General features: G+C 36.1%; 1 protein-coding gene across 1 annotated transcript; it reads left to right on the top strand.

Moving 5' to 3' along the window:
* The first annotated feature begins 8,505 nt into the window (after positions 1–8,505).
* On the top strand, positions 8,506–21,250 carry LOC126657101 (uncharacterized). The gene is made up of 8 exons (XM_050351729.1): positions 8,506–9,387; positions 9,438–9,792; positions 12,630–12,738; positions 13,674–13,872; positions 14,754–14,850; positions 19,679–20,007; positions 20,114–20,707; positions 20,753–21,250. Exons 1-8 carry the CDS (start codon positions 8,506–8,508, stop codon positions 21,248–21,250), a joined length of 3,063 nt encoding a protein of 1,020 aa, XP_050207686.1.
* Positions 21,251–25,134: the final 3,884 nt, after the last annotated feature.

Raw genomic sequence — 25,134 nt, 5'->3', positions numbered from 1 at the left:
TCTTTAAACTTTTCTTTCGTTCATTTTAGTCCTTCGCTTAATCAATTAACCATTTAACCAATTTGTATACGTATTATTTATATCTAATAAATAATACTAACCCAAAATTATTAATTTTCCATCAATAATCTTCTAATTGCTATTCTCGAAGCTCAAATGGCTAATTTACACTTTGGTCCTTGAACTTTTCAAAAATTGCGATTTAGCCCAAAACACATCCGCGTCCAAATTTTAAAAGGTCTCCGATTGACCTGAAATTTTTACCACATATACTATAAAACATTTCGCGGATCTAGGCGAAATAATTTCCCTTTTCGGGACTTAACTGGTTAAATTACCACTTTAGTCCCTGAACTCTAGTTTGGGACTTTTCTTGACATTTTTCCTTTTCATTTAAATTCCAACTTTAGAATTGGAATATGATGTTAAATTCCGCATAATTACTTTAATTTCTTGAAAATTATTTCCGATATCGCCACCCTGGCGAATCAGAACTGGACACATGGTCCAATTAAATACTTAATTATTTTGGGGTATTACATTCTTCCCCCCTTATAAAAATTCGTCCTCGAATTTTCATATACTTTTCTTACTTTAATCCCCTTTACATCTAGAATTTTTTTTTGTTTATAGTACGGATACCGTGTTCATCCTACGACACTGGTCAACACATGGAATCATCATTCCAAATTCTGTACTTCTTGCACTTTGATGTCAGTTATCACTGACAACTTTACTTTTGATTTCTTCTCTTTAAACTTTCAGTTCCTTATTGATATCCAATGGTAGTTCGTCTTAACGACGTCTTATCATCAAAGATGTAGTACTCATATGTACTTACCATTCTATGTTCTTGATTCTTTACTTTCGTTCAATACGTCTAATCCTATCATCGTTCCTTGTTGAGTAATGTGAATATTCAATTAGCTCATACTTCTTTATTTGTGTTGTCTCTTTCATATGGCCGTCATCACGGCCTGATCCTTATTTATCATCGTACTGGGATCTTCATCCCATTATCCGTTATCCTCTTTGGTCTCGTTACTTCACTTTTCGTACAAAATTTCCTTTGCTATCGCCACTTATCATGATTATCCATGAGATGAATCCTCATGACGCATTTTTATAAGGTCTTTATTCACTCTCCTTGTAAGGCTTACTTGACTTATTTCTTACGTCTATACATTTCGTATGTTTCTTAACTTACTTCCTTTTTCTGTAACATGACGCACTATTCTTGAAATTCCTTGTCTCTTCTACCTCACATCGATCTGTTTCATCAATCTGGTTTTCAACCAGATAGGATTGTCATATAGGTCGCTGAATTCTTATTTTAATAAGACAGAGTGTGACCAATGCTTTGGTAAGCTTTCTTTGCTTATAATCCCTAAACGAGGATCTTAATCCTTTTCCAATCATATACTTGCATCAGAATGTCCTCTGATGACATCGTTACTTGCTCCATATTTGATCTTTTTATTCATCATAATCTAACTTTTTCTTATCTATTCCTTCCTTCCAATTCTCAATCTTAATTGGCTCTTAGCTTTCAAATCATTTCCCTTTACTATCACGTAGTACTAAACTTACTTCTCATTACTATTCATGATCTTTCCATTTCACTTGTTATTCCTACTTCTATCCATATCGTAGGTATACTTCTTTGTTACTTTCTTTGACTTCTTGTCCTTAGTTAACCAATAGGATTAATAGTCTAAATGCTATTATCCTATGGTATTCTTATTGCGTTCCTAATTCACGCTTTTATCATATTTCTTGATTATCTTCTATTGCATTCTTTGCTTTCCTCCTCAGCGCCTTTTGTACATCGTATACTACTTGCTTTTAATATCCACAACATCGATCATTAATAGAGAATCGTGGTCTTTTCGTCTAAATTTCCCGATGTAGTACGTTCTCAATCGTATATATATTATCATGGCCGTCTGTGAAGCCGATCATATGCGGGTATCACCTCTATCGCATCTCGTATTCCTGATTTTTCTTGTTTCGGCACTCTGAACGTCGATTACCAATTAAATAATGGGTCGCAATTCTTTTGCCTGAATTATCGACGTAGTGCATTCTCCATTACTTACATATCGCCCTATTGTACCCTTACTGAAATCTTAACTGTCAGTGGATCCATTCATATGACTCTATCATCTTTATCCCTTTTTGTTTCTATGCGTTGACGACTACATAGAATTTAATCCTTATGATCCTCTCGTCATCTTTCCACGTGACTTTCTCTTTTTCATTTCTCAATAACTCTTATCAAGTTCCTTGCGACATACGCAGGTTATCCGTACTTTCCTTAACTCTGTTTACTTTAACTAACTTCTTATTATCCATAATCTACTTTTGCGTCTTTATACTTTATCATATACGTCATGTACCTTTAGCAATCCCTCGACCGTACGCAGGAAGTCAGTGGAATATAGTCCTACTGGTAGCATTTCTTGTGAAAAGGAGCGCATTTGCTTCCTAACCTGATCAGAGCCACTCGTGTCTGACCATTGGCTATCTCCGCATCCTCCCTCAGATTGTGATATTACCGTACACTGGATCAGAAATGCTTACTCCAGTACTCCTCGACATCGGACTAGTATGATAACTCTTCTTCCTCGAAGTCATCTTCCTGAGGATCTCTTTCTGGGAATGTATCAAACAAATTTGATCGTGTCTAATACATCTTAATCCTTTGAGGATCATAATCAATCTTCTATATCGATCACATTATACACTTTATTCTTTATTTGATCTAACTTGAAGTCTAAGGTTTAGCACTTCACAAGCATCCATTACATTTGTACCTTTTTCAGCCTATTATTTCGCTTCATAATTGATACCTTGAGGTGGAAGTTTCAACTCTCAATCCACCGATTGCAGTTTTTGTTGTTTATTTCTTGATCTAAGTACCTTGATCTTTCCCGATTATCCTCAACCAGAACTAATAGTTGAAAGAATTTCCCAAATCGGGTCACAAACTTAGTTCATGTTATTTGGTCTTTCACCACTCTAATTGCATGTCGGAACTAATTATAGGTTGAACCTTTCATCGACATCTTTATTGACATTACTGTTTGTCCGTCATCCACTCGATTTGTACGAGCATCTTACTTTACTTTCCTAGTGGATTTAGCATACCGCTTGATCCATCAAACGTTTTTAGTCTTAACTTAAGTATAAAAACATCAAATCTCTACATGTGTTCCTTCCTTCACGTTGATACTATCTTTGTATCCCTCATCATACGCCCTCTTGGCTCATCATCCTTATCCATATATATCTTCCATTGATACTCCTATTAAACTAATCCAAGCCCTTAATTCAACGATCGCAGCGATTAATACTTAGGTAATCGTCTTATAAACGTCATATCCCGATATTAACTTGCTCCAACGGCTTAATTCAAAGTCAACACAGTTTTACTAAACCTTCATAGGTATTTCTTTCTTCACGCTAATATTGTCTTTATATCCATTGTCTTAATTGGCACACAATTCCTTATATCAGTTGCTTTTTCGGCTAACTGATTCATAATGACGTTGGGCTACGGCGGCACTTCCGATGCCTGTATGTTCCCACTTTACTTTGCTAAGTTTCCGTTGTCCTTTATCTCGTCTCTGGCCGTTACTGACCAATTGGAGTAGATTGCATTTACTTTGGTTACCTCGATTTTCTTCTCGCGCCTCATACACTTGCTGTGTAATAGCGCGTGTTTGTGCAGTTCTTTATTCATAGTATAGCGATTATATAAAGGAATACTGATAAATTCCTTAAAATATAACCCTTACTAATCATCACGTCTAATCGCTGTCCACGTACGTTGGACTTTAGAAACGTCTCCTCCCTTTTTACCTTCTATGATACGTCTCTTATTGCTAGTCTTCTGAGTGTTCTGACTCATCATTGACTAGCCAATTGCCAAAACATATACTCGCGTTGTATATGTTAAACGCATATTACTATCGTAGCTATAAGAATCTATGTTGACCGGATTCAAGAAAATCAGTGTCCCCTAGATTTTCTTGATTACGTATCGCCTCTTAAGTCTTGCGAGCATTCCACTCACATAGACTTAACCAAACATCATGGGTATCAAATCACATCATACATGTTCTATACATTATTAATCGGATATAAATTATTATCCGAACACATATATTATTCTAACTGTGTACTAGCCTGTTTAATCAAGGCTAAGTTCATTAACTAGAGACACAAATCCTATGCTCTCACAATTATACTTGTTCATTCGCCTCCTAGCCTTGATCACAGCTTGCTCGCGAGCATCTCACTTCCGTCACAGAGTTCTGGTCTAGGTATACTTACATAAAAACAAAACTTCTTTGAAAACTCTTTCAAATAAAACGACTCATTTGAAAATTTCATTTAAATCTTAGCAAAATTGTGCACTAGGGTGATGACGTCTCTCATCCCCAAAGAGTTGCCACATCTCACCTCTTTGTCTGAACATAATGCATATGATGCATGTCCTATTGATTCATGTATTGATGTATGTAGTGATGCATTTTCTATCGATGTCGTGGCAATTATCAATGGCTATTACGGGTCTAGGCACAATTATGCTTTTAGAATCGTTAAATAAATAACTTTAACAAGTTATAAACTTTACGTTTTGTAAGTTCTCTAGACCTTAAAACTCTGTCTCCGGCAAGTTTCTCCCACTTCTATAACTTTGCATTCCTCCTTCACACTCTTTCTGAAATTTCGATCGATCGAATTCTATTGCATCTATCACGTTATCTGATGCTAAGCACACATATATATGACATCAAATCAAAATCATATCATTTATATTCTTTTCACAGGAGGCAATACATCTCCTAGAAGTTTCATTCCAATAGGCATATCATGCGTGCCTATCCAATCGAAAAGAAAATACGTGTATGTATCTCATATACACGTGTCGTAAGAAGCAAACACACATTTCACAAATCAATATGTCATACTGATCACAAAGCAAGTCACACTAACGACCTGGATCAGACAAACCTTCACTCTATAGCTGCACTAGTTCCTAGGTTACTTGACCGACAAACGCATCTAAGCAGAGGTCACTGGACCAACTGCTCTGATACCACAATTGTCACGACCCAAATTATTGAGCCGAGACCGGCGCTAGGGAATAGGAGTGGTAGCTCCGAAACCCGTAGCAAGCCTAAAACCACTAATAATTTTTCGCATTTAAAAGTATAATATTGTATATAAAACATTTTCAGAAAACTCTTTTAAATAGTATAATTATAGATATTAAAATATCATATCAGAGTTTACATTAAAATCAATCATTTGAAGTCAATTCACAAATCTGCTACTGACTCCTATTGACTACTGCAGCTCTAGGACCTCATACTTGTGCAAGTCCAACGACTTTTGGCACAATGAATATGGTTTGTCTGATCCGACTTCTACTACCTGCAAACATCAGAGTGAGGGGTCAGTATTTGGGAAAATACTGAGTGAGTATGCAAATTACTAACGGTATTATTAAATTTACAACATCGCATACTCAGAATATAATTCATGGCTTTACATTTCATAACTATCGTACTTAACCTCATCCTCCTGACATCGATAGCGAAGCCAACCGATGTATCCTACATGCCTGACATCGATAGCGAAGCCAACCGATGTATCCTATATGCCTGACATCGATAGCGAAGCCAACCGATGTATCCTATACGTCTGACATCGATAGCGAAGCCAACCGATGTATCCGATAAGTCTGACATCGATAGCAAAGCCAACCGATGTATCCAATATGTCTGACATCGATAGCAAAGCCAACCGATGTATCCGATTCAACTCACACAAACCAATCTAATATCTCATGCAGACCATAAACATCATCACAAGGTTGATGTATCAAAGCAATCAAACATAACAAAAGCCCATACAAACAAATCATATAAATGCGATGTACAAATAACAACATTCATAGTATATGAAAATAGCTTTTATAATAATAATAATAATACGCGAAAGTAAATTGCCACTCACAGTGACCGCTATTCCTTATATCCGAACGTAAGCTCCAAGAGACTGGCCCGTCAATCTTTGCCGAGCTCCTTGGATCGTCATACTCATAGCTCGATTTCCCGTCACATCTATCATAGGATTCTATCGTTAAAACGTATACTTAGAGAATCTATTCTAACGATTATTCTAACCACCGAACATGACCAAAAGAGCAAAACATAAGCCGTCGCGTTCTAAACGTATCTTTCTTGATATCTATTACCAAATCTCATCCTTACACTTGGTTAATACCATTAGTGATGTTTAACTATCAATTAAGCCTTTCTTAATATGCTTATTCCAAAAGCCTAGCTCAAAACGTCAAGTTCCATGTCCATTTCATGCTATCGGAAGCTATTTTTCGCTCACGGAGTCCCCCCGGAGGTTACGATCGAAGTAGGGCACATCGTGCTAGCTTGGCACGTCGTGCCCCTCATTTTTCATGAAGGGCACGTCGTGCCCTTCCTTGTGCACGTCGTGCACCCCTACTGGTGCACGTCGTGCACCCTTGTGGTGCACGTCGTGCACCTCTGGTGGTGCACGTCGTTCACTCTTGTGGTGCACGTCGTGCCCACAACGTTTTTGACGAATCTGGACCGTTTTCGAGGCCCCAAATCACTCTAAAATCCTTATATCACATACCCAATCCATCTAGATTCAAAACTCATCAAGAATCCATACGAAAATGATGAAAAACGACATGTTTTCGGCGTTTCGATTCGAACGTAGCATTTTTCATCGAAACAGCCCGTATCTTTTGATTTTAACACCCAAATCAGAAATATTACCTTGATATGATGTTTAGGATTGATAGAGCTTCCAATTCCGAAGAGTTTGCCGCGAAAATCGTCCGAAAAGAATGCCGAACGGCGAAACGGCGGCGAAACGACGATGATCGTCGTTTTTTCCTTATCTGATACCCTTTTCTCCTTCTTTCTCGATTATTCCATCTGATTCATATGATAACTTCTTATATCATGGTTAACTTGCTATTTTAATCCTTGTTTTGTTTATTTGTCACAACTAATTCTTTAAACTTTTCTTTCGTTCATTTTAGTCCTTCGCTTAATCAATTAACCATTTAACCAATTTGTATACGTATTATTTATATCTAATAAATAATACTAACCCAAAATTATTAATTTTCCATCAATAATCTTCTAATTGCTATTCTCGAAGCTCAAATGGCTAATTTACACTTTGGTCCTTGAACTTTTCAAAAATTGCGATTTAGCCCAAAACACATCCGCGTCCAAATTTTAAAAGGTCTCCGATTGACCTGAAATTTTTACCACATATACTATAAAACATTTCGCGGATCTAGGCGAAATAATTTCCCTTTTCGGGACTTAACTGGTTAAATTACCACTTTAGTCCCTGAACTCTAGTTTGGGACTTTTCTTGACATTTTTCCTTTTCATTTAAATTCCAACTTTAGAATTGGAATATGATGTTAAATTCCGCATAATTACTTTAATTTCTTGAAAATTATTTCCGATATCGCCACCCTGGCGAATCAGAACTGGACACATGGTCCAATTAAATACTTAATTATTTTGGGGTATTACAATTCTATAAGCTGCAGAGCTTTATTAGAGATCGATAGGGGGAAGTTAGGGGTTAATTGATATCAAATCAAACCCAACCTATTTGCCTTCGTTTTCGAGTCAGAAGAAGGAAAACTAAAAGCTATGGCGGATGGACCAATTACTTTTGACAAGTATCCTCTTCTTCTTCAGAATGGAAAAGGAGAATGAATTTTGATATTGAAGAGGTAGTTTCTGTTCCTGTCTGGGTTAAGCTGCCTATGCTTCCTTGGGAGTTTTGGAGCTCTGAATCTCTAAGTGCAATAGCCAGCACTCTAGGGGGACCCTTATTTGCAGATAGATGTATAAGAGAGAGGTCTAAACTCTCTTATGCCAGAGTTCTCATTGATATGAAACTGAAAGGGACTTTTCCAGATACAGTGATAATAGAGGATGCTGATGGAGAACAGATTTGTCAAATGGTGGTTTACGAATGGAAACCAGTTCTTTGCTCTGCTTGCAAAAAGTTAGGGCATAGAAATTGTTAGAAAGTAGAAATATGGGTTGCCAAATCTGATGGTAAAGAAGCTGTAGCCATTAATGAAGACAAGGAAATTGCCCCAGAAGAAGAAAAAAAGATTGAAACAGCTGTTGATGAAAATGTTAAAGAGGATATAAGAAAGGAAGATAATGGAGATAAGAGGATTGAGGCTTCTAGTCTTAAAACACCTCCAAAAGATCCTGAAGTGGAGGATGGATTTCAACTTGTTACTAGTAAGAAGCAGAAAAACAAGTTTGTGGATAAGAAGAATTTGGAGGTTCAATCAGATTTGAGACCTTCAGGCATGCAACCTATGAATCAATTTAGTGCTAAAGTTACTATTGAGAAGGGTCCTTCCAGGAGGCTTATTAAGCCTCTGGATAGAGGAAGATGAATTCCTTGAGTTGGAATGTCAGGGGTTTGAATGACTCCCTGAAGCAAGCAGAAGTTCAAAAGCTGCTTGTTAACAAAAAAATTATGTTTGCTAGGTTATTAGAAACTGGAGTTGGGAAAATTAATTTTGAAAGGATTTGGAAGAAGTTAAACTTACAAGGTTGGAAAGTTATTGAGAATTATGATTTCTCAGATATAGGAAGAATTTGGGTTGTGTATAACTCAAAGATTACAGTTGATGTCCTCTACAAGTCAGATCAATTGATTCATTGCAAAGTAACTAAGGGAGATTGTATGTTTTATTGGTCTGCCATTTATGAAGCCAATGATATCAAGGATAGACAGAGCTTATGGTTAAGTCTCAATTCTATAGCTAGAAGTATTGACAATTCATGGGCTATTCAAGGGGATTTCAATGCGGTGATGTCTGATAAAGATAGATGTGGAGGTAATAGCTTGGACTTGAACCATGCTACTGAGATGGCTAATTGTATGGCAATGATTTGGCTTGTTGAATTAAGGAGTATAGGTTGGTTTTATACGTGGAGTAATAATCAGATAAACAACATAATTTGGAGGAGAATTGACAGAGCCCCTGTTAATGGTGATTGGCAGAATAAGTTTCAAAAATCATTTTTTGAAGTCATGCCAAATGGGATATCATATCACAGTCCTCTGATAATCAATATTATGGAAGCTAATTACAGGAAGAAGAGCAGCTTCAGGTATCTTAATCTCTGGTCTCAAAATCCTGAGCATAACAGGATTATAGAAGATGAGTGGCATGAAGAGTATCAGGGTTTCACTATGTTTAAAATTGTTAAGAAGCTGAGGGGATTAAAAACAAGCTTTCCAAGCTTAACAAAAAGTTCTATTCTGGTATTTCCCAAAGAGTTCAAACTCAAAGAAGTATGTTGGAGAAAATTTAGAAAGATATTCAGTTAGATCCTCTTGATACCAGTTTACTGGAGGAGGAAAGAGCTATGGTGAACCATCTGAGGAAGCTTTTGATTAGTGAAGAGAGCTTTTATAAACAACAATCCAGAATTAATTGGCTAAATCTAGGGGACTCCAACACTAAGTTCTTCCACAACTCAGTTAAGCAAAGAAGAAGTAGGAACATTATTTCTATTCTTAAAGTGGACTCTGATAGATTCATTATTGATAAAGATGAAATTCACGGAGAAATGACCAACTACTGTAAGAACCTTTTCAGCAATAATGGTTTTGTGAGAAATCATATTGATAGAGATTCTTTAAGGGATGGCCCTGTCATATCAGAGTGTAATACCCCAAAATAATTAAGTATTTAATTGGACCATGTGTCCAGTTCTGATTCGCCAGGGTGGCGATATCGGAAATAATTTTCAAGAAATTAAAGTAATTATGCGGAATTTAACATCATATTCCAATTCTAAAGTTGGAATTTAAATGAAAAGGAAAAATGTCAAGAAAAGTCCCAAACTAGAGTTCAGGGACTAAAGTGGTAATTTAACCAGTTAAGTCCCGAAAAGGGAAATTATTTCGCCTAGATCCGCGAAATGTTTTATAGTATATGTGGTAAAAATTTCAGGTCAATCGGAGACCTTTTAAAATTTGGACGCGGATGTGTTTTGGGCTAAATCGCAATTTTTGAAAAGTTCAAGGACCAAAGTGTAAATTAGCCATTTGAGCTTCGAGAATAGCAATTAGAAGATTATTGATGGAAAATTAATAATTTTGGGTTAGTATTATTTATTAGATATAAATAATACGTATACAAATTGGTTAAATGGTTAATTGATTAAGCGAAGGACTAAAATGAACGAAAGAAAAGTTTAAAGAATTAGTTGTGACAAATAAACAAAACAAGGATTAAAATAGCAAGTTAACCATGATATAAGAAGTTATCATATGAATCAGATGGAATAATCGAGAAAGAAGGAGAAAAGGGTATCAGATAAGGAAAAAACGACGATCATCGTCGTTTCGCCGCCGTTTCGCCGTTCGGCATTCTTTTCGGACGATTTTCGCGGCAAACTCTTCGGAATTGGAAGCTCTATCAATCCTAAACATCATATCAAGGTAATATTTCTGATTTGGGTGTTAAAATCAAAAGATACGGGCTGTTTCGATGAAAAATGCTACGTTCGAATCGAAACGCCGAAAACATGTCGTTTTTCATCATTTTCGTATGGATTCTTGATGAGTTTTGAATCTAGATGGATTGGGTATGTGATATAAGGATTTTAGAGTGATTTGGGGCCTCGAAAACGGTCCAGATTCGTCAAAAACGTTGTGGGCACGACGTGCACCACAAGAGTGAACGACGTGCACCACCAGAGGTGCACGACGTGCACCACAAGGGTGCACGACGTGCACCAGTAGGGGTGCACGACGTGCACAAGGAAGGGCACGACGTGCCCTTCATGAAAAATGAGGGGCACGACGTGCCAAGCTAGCACGATGTGCCCTACTTCGATCGTAACCTCCGGGGGGACTCCGTGAGCGAAAAATAGCTTCCGATAGCATGAAATGGACATGGAACTTGACGTTTTGAGCTAGGCTTTTGGAATAAGCATATTAAGAAAGGCTTAATTGATAGTTAAACATCACTAATGGTATTAACCAAGTGTAAGGATGAGATTTGGTAATAGATATCAAGAAAGATACGTTTAGAACGCGACGGCTTATGTTTTGCTCTTTTGGTCATGTTCGGTGGTTAGAATAATCGTTAGAATAGATTCTCTAAGTATACGTTTTAACGATAGAATCCTATGATAGATGTGACGGGAAATCGAGCTATGAGTATGACGATCCAAGGAGCTCGGCAAAGATTGACGGGCCAGTCTCTTGGAGCTTACGTTCGGATATAAGGAATAGCGGTCACTGTGAGTGGCAATTTACTTTCGCGTATTATTATTATTATTATAAAAGCTATTTTCATATACTATGAATGTTGTTATTTGTACATCGCATTTATATGATTTGTTTGTATGGGCTTTTGTTATGTTTGATTGCTTTGATACATCAACCTTGTGATGATGTTTATGGTCTGCATGAGATATTAGATTGGTTTGTGTGAGTTGAATCGGATACATCGGTTGGCTTTGCTATCGATGTCAGACATATTGGATACATCGGTTGGCTTTGCTATCGATGTCAGACTTATCGGATACATCGGTTGGCTTCGCTATCGATGTCAGACGTATAGGATACATCGGTTGGCTTCGCTATCGATGTCAGGCATATAGGATACATCGGTTGGCTTCGCTATCGATGTCAGGCATGTAGGATACATCGGTTGGCTTCGCTATCGATGTCAGGAGGATGAGGTTAAGTACGATAGTTATGAAATGTAAAGCCATGAATTATATTCTGAGTATGCGATGTTGTAAATTTAATAATACCGTTAGTAATTTGCATACTCACTCAGTATTTTCCCAAATACTGACCCCTCACTCTGATGTTTGCAGGTAGTAGAAGTCGGATCAGACAAACCATATTCATTGTGCCAAAAGTCGTTGGACTTGCACAAGTATGAGGTCCTAGAGCTGCAGTAGTCAATAGGAGTCAGTAGCAGATTTGTGAATTGACTTCAAATGATTGATTTTAATGTAAACTCTGATATGATATTTTAATATCTATAATTATACTATTTAAAAGAGTTTTCTGAAAATGTTTTATATACAATATTATACTTTTAAATGCGAAAAATTATTAGTGGTTTTAGGCTTGCTACGGGTTTCGGAGCTACCACTCCTATTCCCTAGCGCCGGTCTCGGCTCAATAATTTGGGTCGTGACAATTGTGGTATCAGAGCAGTTGGTCCAGTGACCTCTGCTTAGATGCGTTTGTCGGTCAAGTAACCTAGGAACTAGTGCAGCTATAGAGTGAAGGTTTGTCTGATCCAGGTCGTTAGTGTGACTTGCTTTGTGATCAGTATGACATATTGATTTGTGAAATGTGTGTTTGCTTCTTACGACACGTGTATATGAGATACATACACGTATTTTCTTTTCGATTGGATAGGCACGCATGATATGCCTATTGGAATGAAACTTCTAGGAGATGTATTGCCTCCTGTGAAAAGAATATAAATGATATGATTTTGATTTGATGTCATATATATGTGTGCTTAGCATCAGATAACGTGATAGATGCAATAGAATTCGATCGATCGAAATTTCAGAAAGAGTGTGAAGGAGGAATGCAAAGTTATAGAAGTGGGAGAAACTTGCCGGAGACAGAGTTTTAAGGTCTAGAGAACTTACAAAACGTAAAGTTTATAACTTGTTAAAGTTATTTATTTAACGATTCTAAAAGCATAATTGTGCCTAGACCCGTAATAGCCATTGATAATTGCCACGACATCGATAGAAAATGCATCACTACATACATCAATACATGCATCAATAGGACATGCATCATATGCATTATGTTCAGACAAAGAGGTGAGATGTGGCAACTCTTTGGGGATGAGAGACGTCATCACCCTAGTGCACAATTTTGCTAAGATTTAAATGAAATTTTCAAATGAGTCGTTTTATTTGAAAGAGTTTTCAAAGAAGTTTTGTTTTTATGTAAGTATACCTAGACCAGAACTCTGTGACGGAAGTGAGATGCTCGCGAGCAAGCTGTGATCAAGGCTAGGAGGCGAATGAACAAGTATAATTGTGAGAGCATAGGATTTGTGTCTCTAGTTAATGAACTTAGCCTTGATTAAACAGGCTAGTACACAGTTAGAATAATATATGTGTTCGGATAATAATTTATATCCGATTAATAATGTATAGAACATGTATGATGTGATTTGATACCCATGATGTTTGGTTAAGTCTATGTGAGTGGAATGCTCGCAAGACTTAAGAGGCGATACGTAATCAAGAAAATCTAGGGGACACTGATTTTCTTGAATCCGGTCAACATAGATTCTTATAGCTACGATAGTAATATGCGTTTAACATATACAACGCGAGTATATGTTTTGGCAATTGGCTAGTCAATGATGAGTCAGAACACTCAGAAGACTAGCAATAAGAGACGTATCATAGAAGGTAAAAAGGGAGGAGACGTTTCTAAAGTCCAACGTACGTGGACAGCGATTAGACGTGATGATTAGTAAGGGTTATATTTTAAGGAATTTATCAGTATTCCTTTATATAATCGCTATACTATGAATAAAGAACTGCACAAACACGCGCTATTACACAGCAAGTGTATGAGGCGCGAGAAGAAAATCGAGGTAACCAAAGTAAATGCAATCTACTCCAATTGGTCAGTAACGGCCAGAGACGAGATAAAGGACAACGGAAACTTAGCAAAGTAAAGTGGGAACATACAGGCATCGGAAGTGCCGCCGTAGCCCAACGTCATTATGAATCAGTTAGCCAAAAAAGCAACTGATATAAGGAATTGTGTGCCAATTAAGACAATGGATATAAAGACAATATTAGCGTGAAGAAAGAAATACCTATGAAGGTTTAGTAAAACTGTGTTGACTTTGAATTAAGCCGTTGGAGCAAGTTAATATCGGGATATGACGTTTATAAGACGATTACCTAAGTATTAATCGCTGCGATCGTTGAATTAAGGGCTTGGATTAGTTTAATAGGAGTATCAATGGAAGATATATATGGATAAGGATGATGAGCCAAGAGGGCGTATGATGAGGGATACAAAGATAGTATCAACGTGAAGGAAGGAACACATGTAGAGATTTGATGTTTTTATACTTAAGTTAAGACTAAAAACGTTTGATGGATCAAGCGGTATGCTAAATCCACTAGGAAAGTAAAGTAAGATGCTCGTACAAATCGAGTGGATGACGGACAAACAGTAATGTCAATAAAGATGTCGATGAAAGGTTCAACCTATAATTAGTTCCGACATGCAATTAGAGTGGTGAAAGACCAAATAACATGAACTAAGTTTGTGACCCGATTTGGGAAATTCTTTCAACTATTAGTTCTGGTTGAGGATAATCGGGAAAGATCAAGGTACTTAGATCAAGAAATAAACAACAAAAACTGCAATCGGTGGATTGAGAGTTGAAACTTCCACCTCAAGGTATCAATTATGAAGCGAAATAATAGGCTGAAAAAGGTACAAATGTAATGGATGCTTGTGAAGTGCTAAACCTTAGACTTCAAGTTAGATCAAATAAAGAATAAAGTGTATAATGTGATCGATATAGAAGATTGATTATGATCCTCAAAGGATTAAGATGTATTAGACACGATCAAATTTGTTTGATACATTCCCAGAAAGAGATCCTCAGGAAGATGACTTCGAGGAAGAAGAGTTATCATACTAGTCCGATGTCGAGGAGTACTGGAGTAAGCATTTCTGATCCAGTGTACGGTAATATCACAATCTGAGGGAGGATGCGGAGATAGCCAATGGTCAGACACGAGTGGCTCTGATCAGGTTAGGAAGCAAATGCGCTCCTTTTCACAAGAAATGCTACCAGTAGGACTATATTCCACTGACTTCCTGCGTACGGTCGAGGGATTGCTAAAGGTACATGACGTATATGATAAAGTATAAAGACGCAAAAGTAGATTATGGATAATAAGAAGTTAGTTAAAGTAAACAGAGTTAAGGAAAGTACGGATAACCTGCGTATGTCGCAAGGAACTTGATAAGAGTTATTGAGAAATGAAAAAGAGAAAGTCACGTGGAAAGATGACGAGAGGATCATAAGGATTAAATTCTATGTAGTCGTCAACGCATAGAAACAAAAAGGGATAAAGATGATAGAGTCATATGAATGGATCCACTGACAGTTAAGATTTCAGTAAGGGTACAATAGGGCGATATGTAAGTAATGGAGAATGCACTACGTCGATAATTCAGGCAAAAGAATTGCGACCCATTATTTAATTGGTAATCGACGTTCAGAGTGCCGAAACAAGAAAAATCAGGAATACGAGATGCGATAGAGGTGATACCCGCATATGATCGGCTTCACAGACGGCCATGATAATATATATACGATTGAGAACGTACTACATCGGGAAATTTAGACGAAAAGACCACGATTCTCTATTAATGATCGATGTTGTGGATATTAAAAGCAAGTAGTATACGATGTACAAAAGGCGCTGAGGAGGAAAGCAAAGAATGCAATAGAAGATAATCAAGAAATATGATAAAAGCGTGAATTAGGAACGCAATAAGAATACCATAGGATAATAGCATTTAGACTATTAATCCTATTGGTTAACTAAGGACAAGAAGTCAAAGAAAGTAACAAAGAAGTATACCTACGATATGGATAGAAGTAGGAATAACAAGTGAAATGGAAAGATCATGAATAGTAATGAGAAGTAAGTTTAGTACTACGTGATAGTAAAGGGAAATGATTTGAAAGCTAAGAGCCAATTAAGATTGAGAATTGGAAGGAAGGAATAGATAAGAAAAAGTTAGATTATGATGAATAAAAAGATCAAATATGGAGCAAGTAACGATGTCATCAGAGGACATTCTGATGCAAGTATATGATTGGAAAAGGATTAAGATCCTCGTTTAGGGATTATAAGCAAAGAAAGCTTACCAAAGCATTGGTCACACTCTGTCTTATTAAAATAAGAATTCAGCGACCTATATGACAATCCTATCTGGTTGAAAACCAGATTGATGAAACAGATCGATGTGAGGTAGAAGAGACAAGGAATTTCAAGAATAGTGCGTCATGTTACAGAAAAAGGAAGTAAGTTAAGAAACATACGAAATGTATAGACGTAAGAAATAAGTCAAGTAAGCCTTACAAGGAGAGTGAATAAAGACCTTATAAAAATGCGTCATGAGGATTCATCTCATGGATAATCATGATAAGTGGCGATAGCAAAGGAAATTTTGTACGAAAAGTGAAGTAACGAGACCAAAGAGGATAACGGATAATGGGATGAAGATCCCAGTACGATGATAAATAAGGATCAGGCCGTGATGTCGGCCATATGAAAGAGACAACACAAATAAAGAAGTATGAGCTAATTGAATATTCACATTACTCAACAAGGAACGATGATAGGATTAGACGTATTGAACGAAAGTAAAGAATCAAGAACATAGAATGGTAAGTACATATGAGTACTACATCTTTGATGATAAGACGTCGTTAAGACGAACTACCATTGGATATCAATAAGGAACTGAAAGTTTAAAGAGAAGAAATCAAAAGTAAAGTTGTCAGTGATAACTGACATCAAAGTGCAAGAAGTACAGAATTTGGAATGATGATTCCATGTGTTGACCAGTGTCGTAGGATGAACACGGTATCCGTACTATAAACAAAAAAAAATTCTAGATGTAAAGGGGATTAAAGTAAGAAAAGTATATGAAAATTCGAGGACGAATTTTTATAAGGGGGGAAGAATGTAATACCCCAAAATAATTAAGTATTTAATTGGACCATGTGTCCAGTTCTGATTCGCCAGGGTGGCGATATCGGAAATAATTTTCAAGAAATTAAAGTAATTATGCGGAATTTAACATCATATTCCAATTCTAAAGTTGGAATTTAAATGAAAAGGAAAAATGTCAAGAAAAGTCCCAAACTAGAGTTCAGGGACTAAAGTGGTAATTTAACCAGTTAAGTCCCGAAAAGGGAAATTATTTCGCCTAGATCCGCGAAATGTTTTATAGTATATGTGGTAAAAATTTCAGGTCAATCGGAGACCTTTTAAAATTTGGACGCGGATGTGTTTTGGGCTAAATCGCAATTTTTGAAAAGTTCAAGGACCAAAGTGTAAATTAGCCATTTGAGCTTCGAGAATAGCAATTAGAAGATTATTGATGGAAAATTAATAATTTTGGGTTAGTATTATTTATTAGATATAAATAATACGTATACAAATTGGTTAAATGGTTAATTGATTAAGCGAAGGACTAAAATGAACGAAAGAAAAGTTTAAAGAATTAGTTGTGACAAATAAACAAAACAAGGATTAAAATAGCAAGTTAACCATGATATAAGAAGTTATCATATGAATCAGATGGAATAATCGAGAAAGAAGGAGAAAAGGGTATCAGATAAGGAAAAAACGACGATCATCGTCGTTTCGCCGCCGTTTCGCCGTTCGGCATTCTTTTCGGACGATTTTCGCGGCAAACTCTTCGGAATTGGAAGCTCTATCAATCCTAAACATCATATCAAGGTAATATTTCTGATTTGGGTGTTAAAATCAAAAGATACGGGCTGTTTCGATGAAAAATGCTACGTTCGAATCGAAACGCCGAAAACATGTCGTTTTTCATCATTTTCGTATGGATTCTTGATGAGTTTTGAATCTAGATGGATTGGGTATGTGATATAAGGATTTTAGAGTGATTTGGGGCCTCGAAAACGGTCCAGATTCGTCAAAAACGTTGTGGGCACGACGTGCACCACAAGAGTGAACGACGTGCACCACCAGAGGTGCACGACGTGCACCACAAGGGTGCACGACGTGCACCAGTAGGGGTGCACGACGTGCACAAGGAAGGGCACGACGTGCCCTTCATGAAAAATGAGGGGCACGACGTGCCAAGCTAGCACGATGTGCCCTACTTCGATCGTAACCTCCGGGGGGACTCCGTGAGCGAAAAATAGCTTCCGATAGCATGAAATGGACATGGAACTTGACGTTTTGAGCTAGGCTTTTGGAATAAGCATATTAAGAAAGGCTTAATTGATAGTTAAACATCACTAATGGTATTAACCAAGTGTAAGGATGAGATTTGGTAATAGATATCAAGAAAGATACGTTTAGAACGCGACGGCTTATGTTTTGCTCTTTTGGTCATGTTCGGTGGTTAGAATAATCGTTAGAATAGATTCTCTAAGTATACGTTTTAACGATAGAATCCTATGATAGATGTGACGGGAAATCGAGCTATGAGTATGACGATCCAAGGAGCTCGGCAAAGATTGACGGGCCAGTCTCTTGGAGCTTACGTTCGGATATAAGGAATAGCGGTCACTGTGAGTGGCAATTTACTTTCGCGTATTATTATTATTATTATAAAAGCTATTTTCATATACTATGAATGTTGTTATTTGTACATCGCATTTATATGATTTGTTTGTATGGGCTTTTGTTATGTTTGATTGCTTTGATACATCAACCTTGTGATGATGTTTATGGTCTGCATGAGATATTAGATTGGTTTGTGTGAGTTGAATCGGATACATCGGTTGGCTTTGCTATCGATGTCAGACATATTGGATACATCGGTTGGCTTTGCTATCGATGTCAGACTTATCGGATACATCGGTTGGCTTCGCTATCGATGTCAGACGTATAGGATACATCGGTTGGCTTCGCTATCGATGTCAGGCATATAGGATACATCGGTTGGCTTCGCTATCGATGTCAGGCATGTAGGATACATCGGTTGGCTTCGCTATCGATGTCAGGAGGATGAGGTTAAGTACGATAGTTATGAAATGTAAAGCCATGAATTATATTCTGAGTATGCGATGTTGTAAATTTAATAATACCGTTAGTAATTTGCATACTCACTCAGTATTTTCCCAAATACTGACCCCTCACTCTGATGTTTGCAGGTAGTAGAAGTCGGATCAGACAAACCATATTCATTGTGCCAAAAGTCGTTGGACTTGCACAAGTATGAGGTCCTAGAGCTGCAGTAGTCAATAGGAGTCAGTAGCAGATTTGTGAATTGACTTCAAATGATTGATTTTAATGTAAACTCTGATATGATATTTTAATATCTATAATTATACTATTTAAAAGAGTTTTCTGAAAATGTTTTATATACAATATTATACTTTTAAATGCGAAAAATTATTAGTGGTTTTAGGCTTGCTACGGGTTTCGGAGCTACCACTCCTATTCCCTAGCGCCGGTCTCGGCTCAATAATTTGGGTCGTGACACAGAGGAAGACAGTATCAATCTCTCTAAAGATGACACAAAAGAGGAGGTTAGAGAGGCAGTTTTTTCTATAGGATCAGACGAAAAAGCTGGTCCATATGGCTTTAATAGTCACTTCTATAAATCTGCTTGGGGAGTTGTTAAAGAGGATATTATCAAAGCTGTCCAGGAAGCTTTTTAATCTGGTAAATTTCTCAAACTCATTAATAACACCTCCATAAATATCATCCCTAAAAACACAAATGCTGAAAGTTAAGTGATTTTAGACCCATTGCATGTTGTAATGTCATTTACAAAGTGATATCTAAAGTGTTAGCTGCTAGAATCAGTCTCATTCTTTGTCATTTAATCTCTGAGAACCAGTCAGCTTTTATTCCCAAAAGGTCTATAGCCTACAATATCATGCTTGCTCATAAATTAGTTAGAAATTATCGCTCTAACAAAGGCAATCCTAGGTGTCTTATGAAAATAGATCTTAAAAAGTCTTATGACTCTATCTCTTGGGATTTTATTGAAGAAATGCTTTTTAACCTTCATTTTCCTGATATCACTATCACCCTGATCATGAACTGTATTAGGAATACTAGGTATTCTGTGAATTGGAATGGTGATAATGGTGTTTGTTTTAGTCTAGAAAAGGTCTTCGTCAAGGGGATCCCATCTCTCCCCTCCTTTTTGTCATTTGCATGAAATTTCTTTCCAGGAATCTTAATAGAGCTAATAATTCTTTTAAATTTCACAAAAGCTGTGCCATCTTAAGCTCAATCATCTTATGTTTGCTGATGACTTGATGTTATTCTGTCATGAAGATATTGATTCTGTGAAATACTTCACTGAGAACCTCTCTAAATTCAAAAACACCCCTGGCCTTGAAATTAACCCTTCCAAAAGCCAAATTTTTTTCTGTAATGTTGATGATAGTGTGAAAGTCAGTATTATGAATTCCCTAGGATTCAAAGAAGACATTCTGCCTCTTAGATACCTAGGAATCCCTCTTATCTCCACTAGATTATCCAAAGTTGACTGTAATGGTATTATCTCTAAAATTACTAGTAGAATCAACTCCTGGACTAGTAACTTTCTGTCTTATGTTGGCAGACTGCAATTGATTACCTCTGTGCTTATGAGAATGCATAGTTTTTGGGCTTCTGTGGTCATTTTGCCCAAGAATGTTGTCAAAAATATTCAAAAAATATGTTCTAGATTTTTGTGGAATGGGACTAAAGAAGGCAGAAACAATGCCCTTGCTTCTTGGGATGAAATGTCTAAGATGAAAATTGAAGGTGGCTTGAGGGTAAAAGACATATCCACTTGGAATAGAGCAGCCATCAGCAAGCATGTGTGGCAGCTTCTTCAAAATGTTAACTCTATTTGGGTAAACTAGATAAAAGATAATAAGATTAAGAGGAGCAGTTTCTGGGGTGTTAAAGCTAACCAAAGCGCTAGTTGGATTTGGAGAGGCATTCACAGCATTAAAGATGATATCAAGAACATTCTGGATTATAAGATAGGGGATGGTACCAGTGTAAGTTTTTGGAATTATCCTTGGACTCATGGGTACTCTATGCTTGAGAAGTTTCCAAGAGTGAAAATGAGGGATTCAGACATTCCTAGAGATGCTAAAGTTGCTGACCTATGGAGAAATGGCAACTGGAAGTTCCCAGACCCTATGGATGCAGATACAGACATAGCTTGGGACTATATCAGAAGGAACTTTGTAACTTCTAATGAGCCTGATAGTATTAATTGGAAAAGTAGCAAAAATGGAAAATTTTCTATTTCTAGAACTTGGGGCATCTATAGAGCTCATCATGATAGAGTCTCTTGGTTCAAGCTGGTTTGGGGGAAGAATTCAATTCACAAATACAATTTTATCCTCTAGCTTATAATGAAGAAGAGGCTCAGAACAAAAAACAAATTGAAAGCTTGGGGAGTCACTGAAGATGATGACTGTGCTTTGTGTGATGGAGGTAGAGAATCTGTTTATCATATCTTCTTTGAGTGTGAGCTTGCTAGAAGAATCTGGAGTAAGATTTTGCCTATATGCAATTGTCCTGATAACATCAGCAACTGGGGGAGATTAGTGATATGTATCACGTTCATAACCACCATTACAGTAGTGGGTTATGAATTGTCCTTTTAATTAGCCAATATATTAGGCCTTAGTGGGATAAGTTGATTTACTTCCTATAGTTTAGCTTGATTAGTTATTTCTTAATGCATTATATAAAGTCTGTAATATTATTCCATGGGGATTATGCAGTAAAAAGACTTCTAAACTCTCTGAGATCTTCTAATCTTCTTCTACTTCTAAAATTCATCATATCAATTGGTATCAAAGCCTGAGATCCAACAATGGACACTCGCGGCAAATCTAATGCTGAATTTCATAATGATGTTAATGAAGCCTTGGCTCGACATGAGTCTAACTTCGATCAAATTAACGCTGCTCTACAATCAGTGTTAACTGAATTACAAGCATTGCGAATCTCTCGAGCTAACCAAATCGCCCAACCTGAGATCAATCCTTTTTCCTCTGGCGAAACATCTCATTCTCCAAACACTATGCGATCCTATATACCCAACGACCACCATCACCGCCTCAAACTTCACTTTCCAAAATTTAATGGAGAGGACCCAACTGGTTGGATTTTTAAAGCAGAACAATACTTTGAATTCCAAAAAGTTGGGCCAGAACAACAAGTGCAATTGGCTTCCTTTCATCTTGAAGGAATAGCTCTTCAATGGCATCGATGGTTGACAAAATTCCGTGGTCCGCTCATTTGGGAAGAGTTCGCAAAGGCTGTACACATACGTTTTGGGCCAACGGATTATGAGGACCCGTCTGAAGCTTTAACTAGGCTCAAACAAACTACATCTGTGGAAGTTTATCAAGAAGCTTTTGAGAAGCTTTCCCATCGCGTTGACGGTCTGCCCGAAACATTCCTCATCGGTTGTTTTATTGCAGGTCTTGATGATGATATTCGCATAGATGTTAAGATCAAACAACCTAGCACTTTGGCAAGTGCGATAGGAGTTGCACGGTTGATTGAAGAACGCAACCAATTGCAGAAAAAGCCACATGATCAACATTGTTCGCAACCCGCAACAACAACGACATCAAAGAATAACTCCACTTCAGCTCCTGGAGTATTAGGTCCTCCACCAGTGCATAGTGGAAGTTCCACTGGCAACGCTAATCCAACTACTTTTCGACGATTAACTAATCAAGAGGCAAGGGAACGTCGAGAGAAAGGAATGTGCTACTATTGTGAGGAAAAGTTCAGTCCGGGTCATCAATGTCAGCGGCCACAATTATTTATGATAGAAGATGTCAATCCATTTGTTGACGAGGATAAACGAGCTACCAAATCATATTCAAATTTTTATCCTTGAGGACAAGAATCTTTAAGGGGGAGGGAATGATATGTATCACGTTCATAACCACCATTACAGTAGTGGGTTATGAATTGTCCTTTTAATTAGCCAATATATTAGGCCTTAGTGGGATAAGTTGATTTACTTCCTATAGTTTAGCTTGATTAGTTATTTCTTAATGCATTATATAAAGTCTGTAATATTATTCAATGGGGATTATGCAGTAAAAAGACTTCTAAACTCTCTGAGATCTTCTAATCTTCTTCTACTTCTAAAATTCATCATATCAATTAGTTAGCTTGTTCAATAGAAAAGCTACTGGCAAGTGTGCTAGAGCCTCGATGAGAAGAATTCTCTTCACTGCTACTACCTATCACATCTGGAGATCAAGGAATTTAAAGATTTTTGCTCATGAAGATCCTGTTACAGATAACATCATTTATAGAATTAAATTAGCTACTCTGGCTAAGTTTACTTCTATAAAAACCAATTCTCCTATTTATGATTCTATTTGTAAAGTGCAGAGCATGTAGAGATCTTGTGTTGGTTTGAGTTTTTCCTTGTTTTGTTGTAGGCTGTGATGTAGGCTGCAGCTGCTTAGTCTCTTTTGTTTGCTTTGTACAGTGTAAGTTGCTGCTTGTTGTATTCTTTATTGCTATCAAGTAATAGAGCTCTTTTTTGGTTTTCTTCAAAAGAAAAATTAAGATTATTAAAATATATATTGTATACTTCTGTCAGTGATTGAAACAAAAAGAAAGATTAATCAAGAATCCTGCACGATATTGATACTGACATTAATTAGGATTTCATTATGGGTAGAATACTATTCTGTCTTCAATCAAAAATATAACAGAAGATCTATATGTCTATATTTAAACATAATTAAAGGTTACCTATAAACAGAGCCATGATATAATACATTATCAACATATCTCAATAATATAGTTTAGTCAATGGAATTATTTGTATTATAATACTATCAATACCCACGAATATCTGCAAATACCCACGATTGTGACGAAAAATCGTTTTATGATCGAACCAATAACTTTCCGACGGTTCGGCTTTGATTAAAAAAATTAGTTTGGTTTAAAATTTGGATTATCTAAATGAACCAAATCAACCAAATAAATTAAAAAATTTATTTTATTTATGTTCTTTTTTTAATTTTTGCAAACTAACTAAATTACCAACCTACCAGATTGTTTGATTTTAAAATATATTTATTTATGAGCAAATTACTTTAAGGCCCCTCACGTTTGTCATAATTCACAGTTTGGTACCTCTTGTTTGAAAATCAAACGATTTGATACATCAGTTTTGATTTTTTAAACTATAATACCCTTCTGTTAGTTCCGTTAATTATTTGATATTTACTTTCAAACGATTTGGTACCTCAGTTTCAATTATGTAAACGATTTGGTACCTCACATTTAATTATTTTAACGATTTGGTACCTCATTTTCAAACATTTTGCAAACGATTTGGTACCTCACGTTTCATTCCGTTAACGATTTGGTACCTATATTTAGAGAAGGGCATTATAGTTTACAAAATCAAAACTGAGGTACCAAATCGTTTGGTTTTCAAATAAGGGGTACCAAACTGTGATTATGACAAACGTGAGGGGCCTTAAAGTAATCTGCTCTTTATTTATTTACTAATCAACATATATAACAATTTGTTAAATTTATGAGTAATCTTTTAATTGTTCTATCAACTATGAGTTATATCTTAAATGGTATTTAAGCCATCTTCAAACACAATCACTTAATTTCCATCAATAAATATAAATGAGGTGATTTATCATCAAATTCACTCCAATTACAATCACGTTTTCCTACACCAACAATAAATATTCCTTTTCATTTTTATTATTTTAATCATTTTTTTATTTAATATTTATATATTTTTATCAATTACACCCATAAACTTATTTTTGTTACAGATTAATTCAATTAATATATAATGATAATTATTATATTTATAAAATAAAATATTATTAAATTATTTTTATAATAAATATTTATATTATTTAAAACTTGATTTTCATTAAGTTTGCTTAAAAAATTACATTAATATAGTCAAATTAACATAATCAATTATGTTATCATGCAATGTCGTATTATGTTTCGTTTCTAGGTTACGTCTAATTTATGTAATGTTTTTATGTTACCGTATTGTAGAATTATTTATGCAATGCTTTTATATTCTCGTCTCATTAAATTATTAATATAATATTATGAAATTATTGTCTCGTAAAATTATTTACATAATATTTTAATTTTAATTTTATGGAAAAGTAAATAATTATAATATTTTAATATTTTCATGTGTAAAATTATTATATATATGTATATATATATATATATATATATATATATATAT

Source organism: Mercurialis annua, linkage group LG7, assembly GCF_937616625.2.
Source record: "Mercurialis annua linkage group LG7, ddMerAnnu1.2, whole genome shotgun sequence".
Lineage (NCBI taxonomy): Eukaryota > Viridiplantae > Streptophyta > Magnoliopsida > Malpighiales > Euphorbiaceae > Mercurialis > Mercurialis annua.
Note: the sequence above shows the minus strand (reverse complement) of the source record. Positions and strands in the feature narration are given on the sequence as shown.

What these genes read in the sequence shown, in the direction of transcription:
- LOC126657101 (XM_050351729.1), top strand. Translation starts at nt 8,506, where the DNA reads ATGAATTCCTTGAGTTGGAATGTCAGGGGTTTGAATGACTCCCTGAAG. An exon ending in CATTTCTGATCCAGTGTACG is followed by an intron (nt 14,851 to 19,678) that starts GTAATATCACAA and finishes TGATATCTAAAG; the next exon opens with TGTTAGCTGCTAGAATCAGT. An exon ending in GAGCAGCCATCAGCAAGCAT is followed by an intron (nt 20,708 to 20,752) that starts GTGTGGCAGCTT and finishes TGGGTAAACTAG; the next exon opens with ATAAAAGATAATAAGATTAA.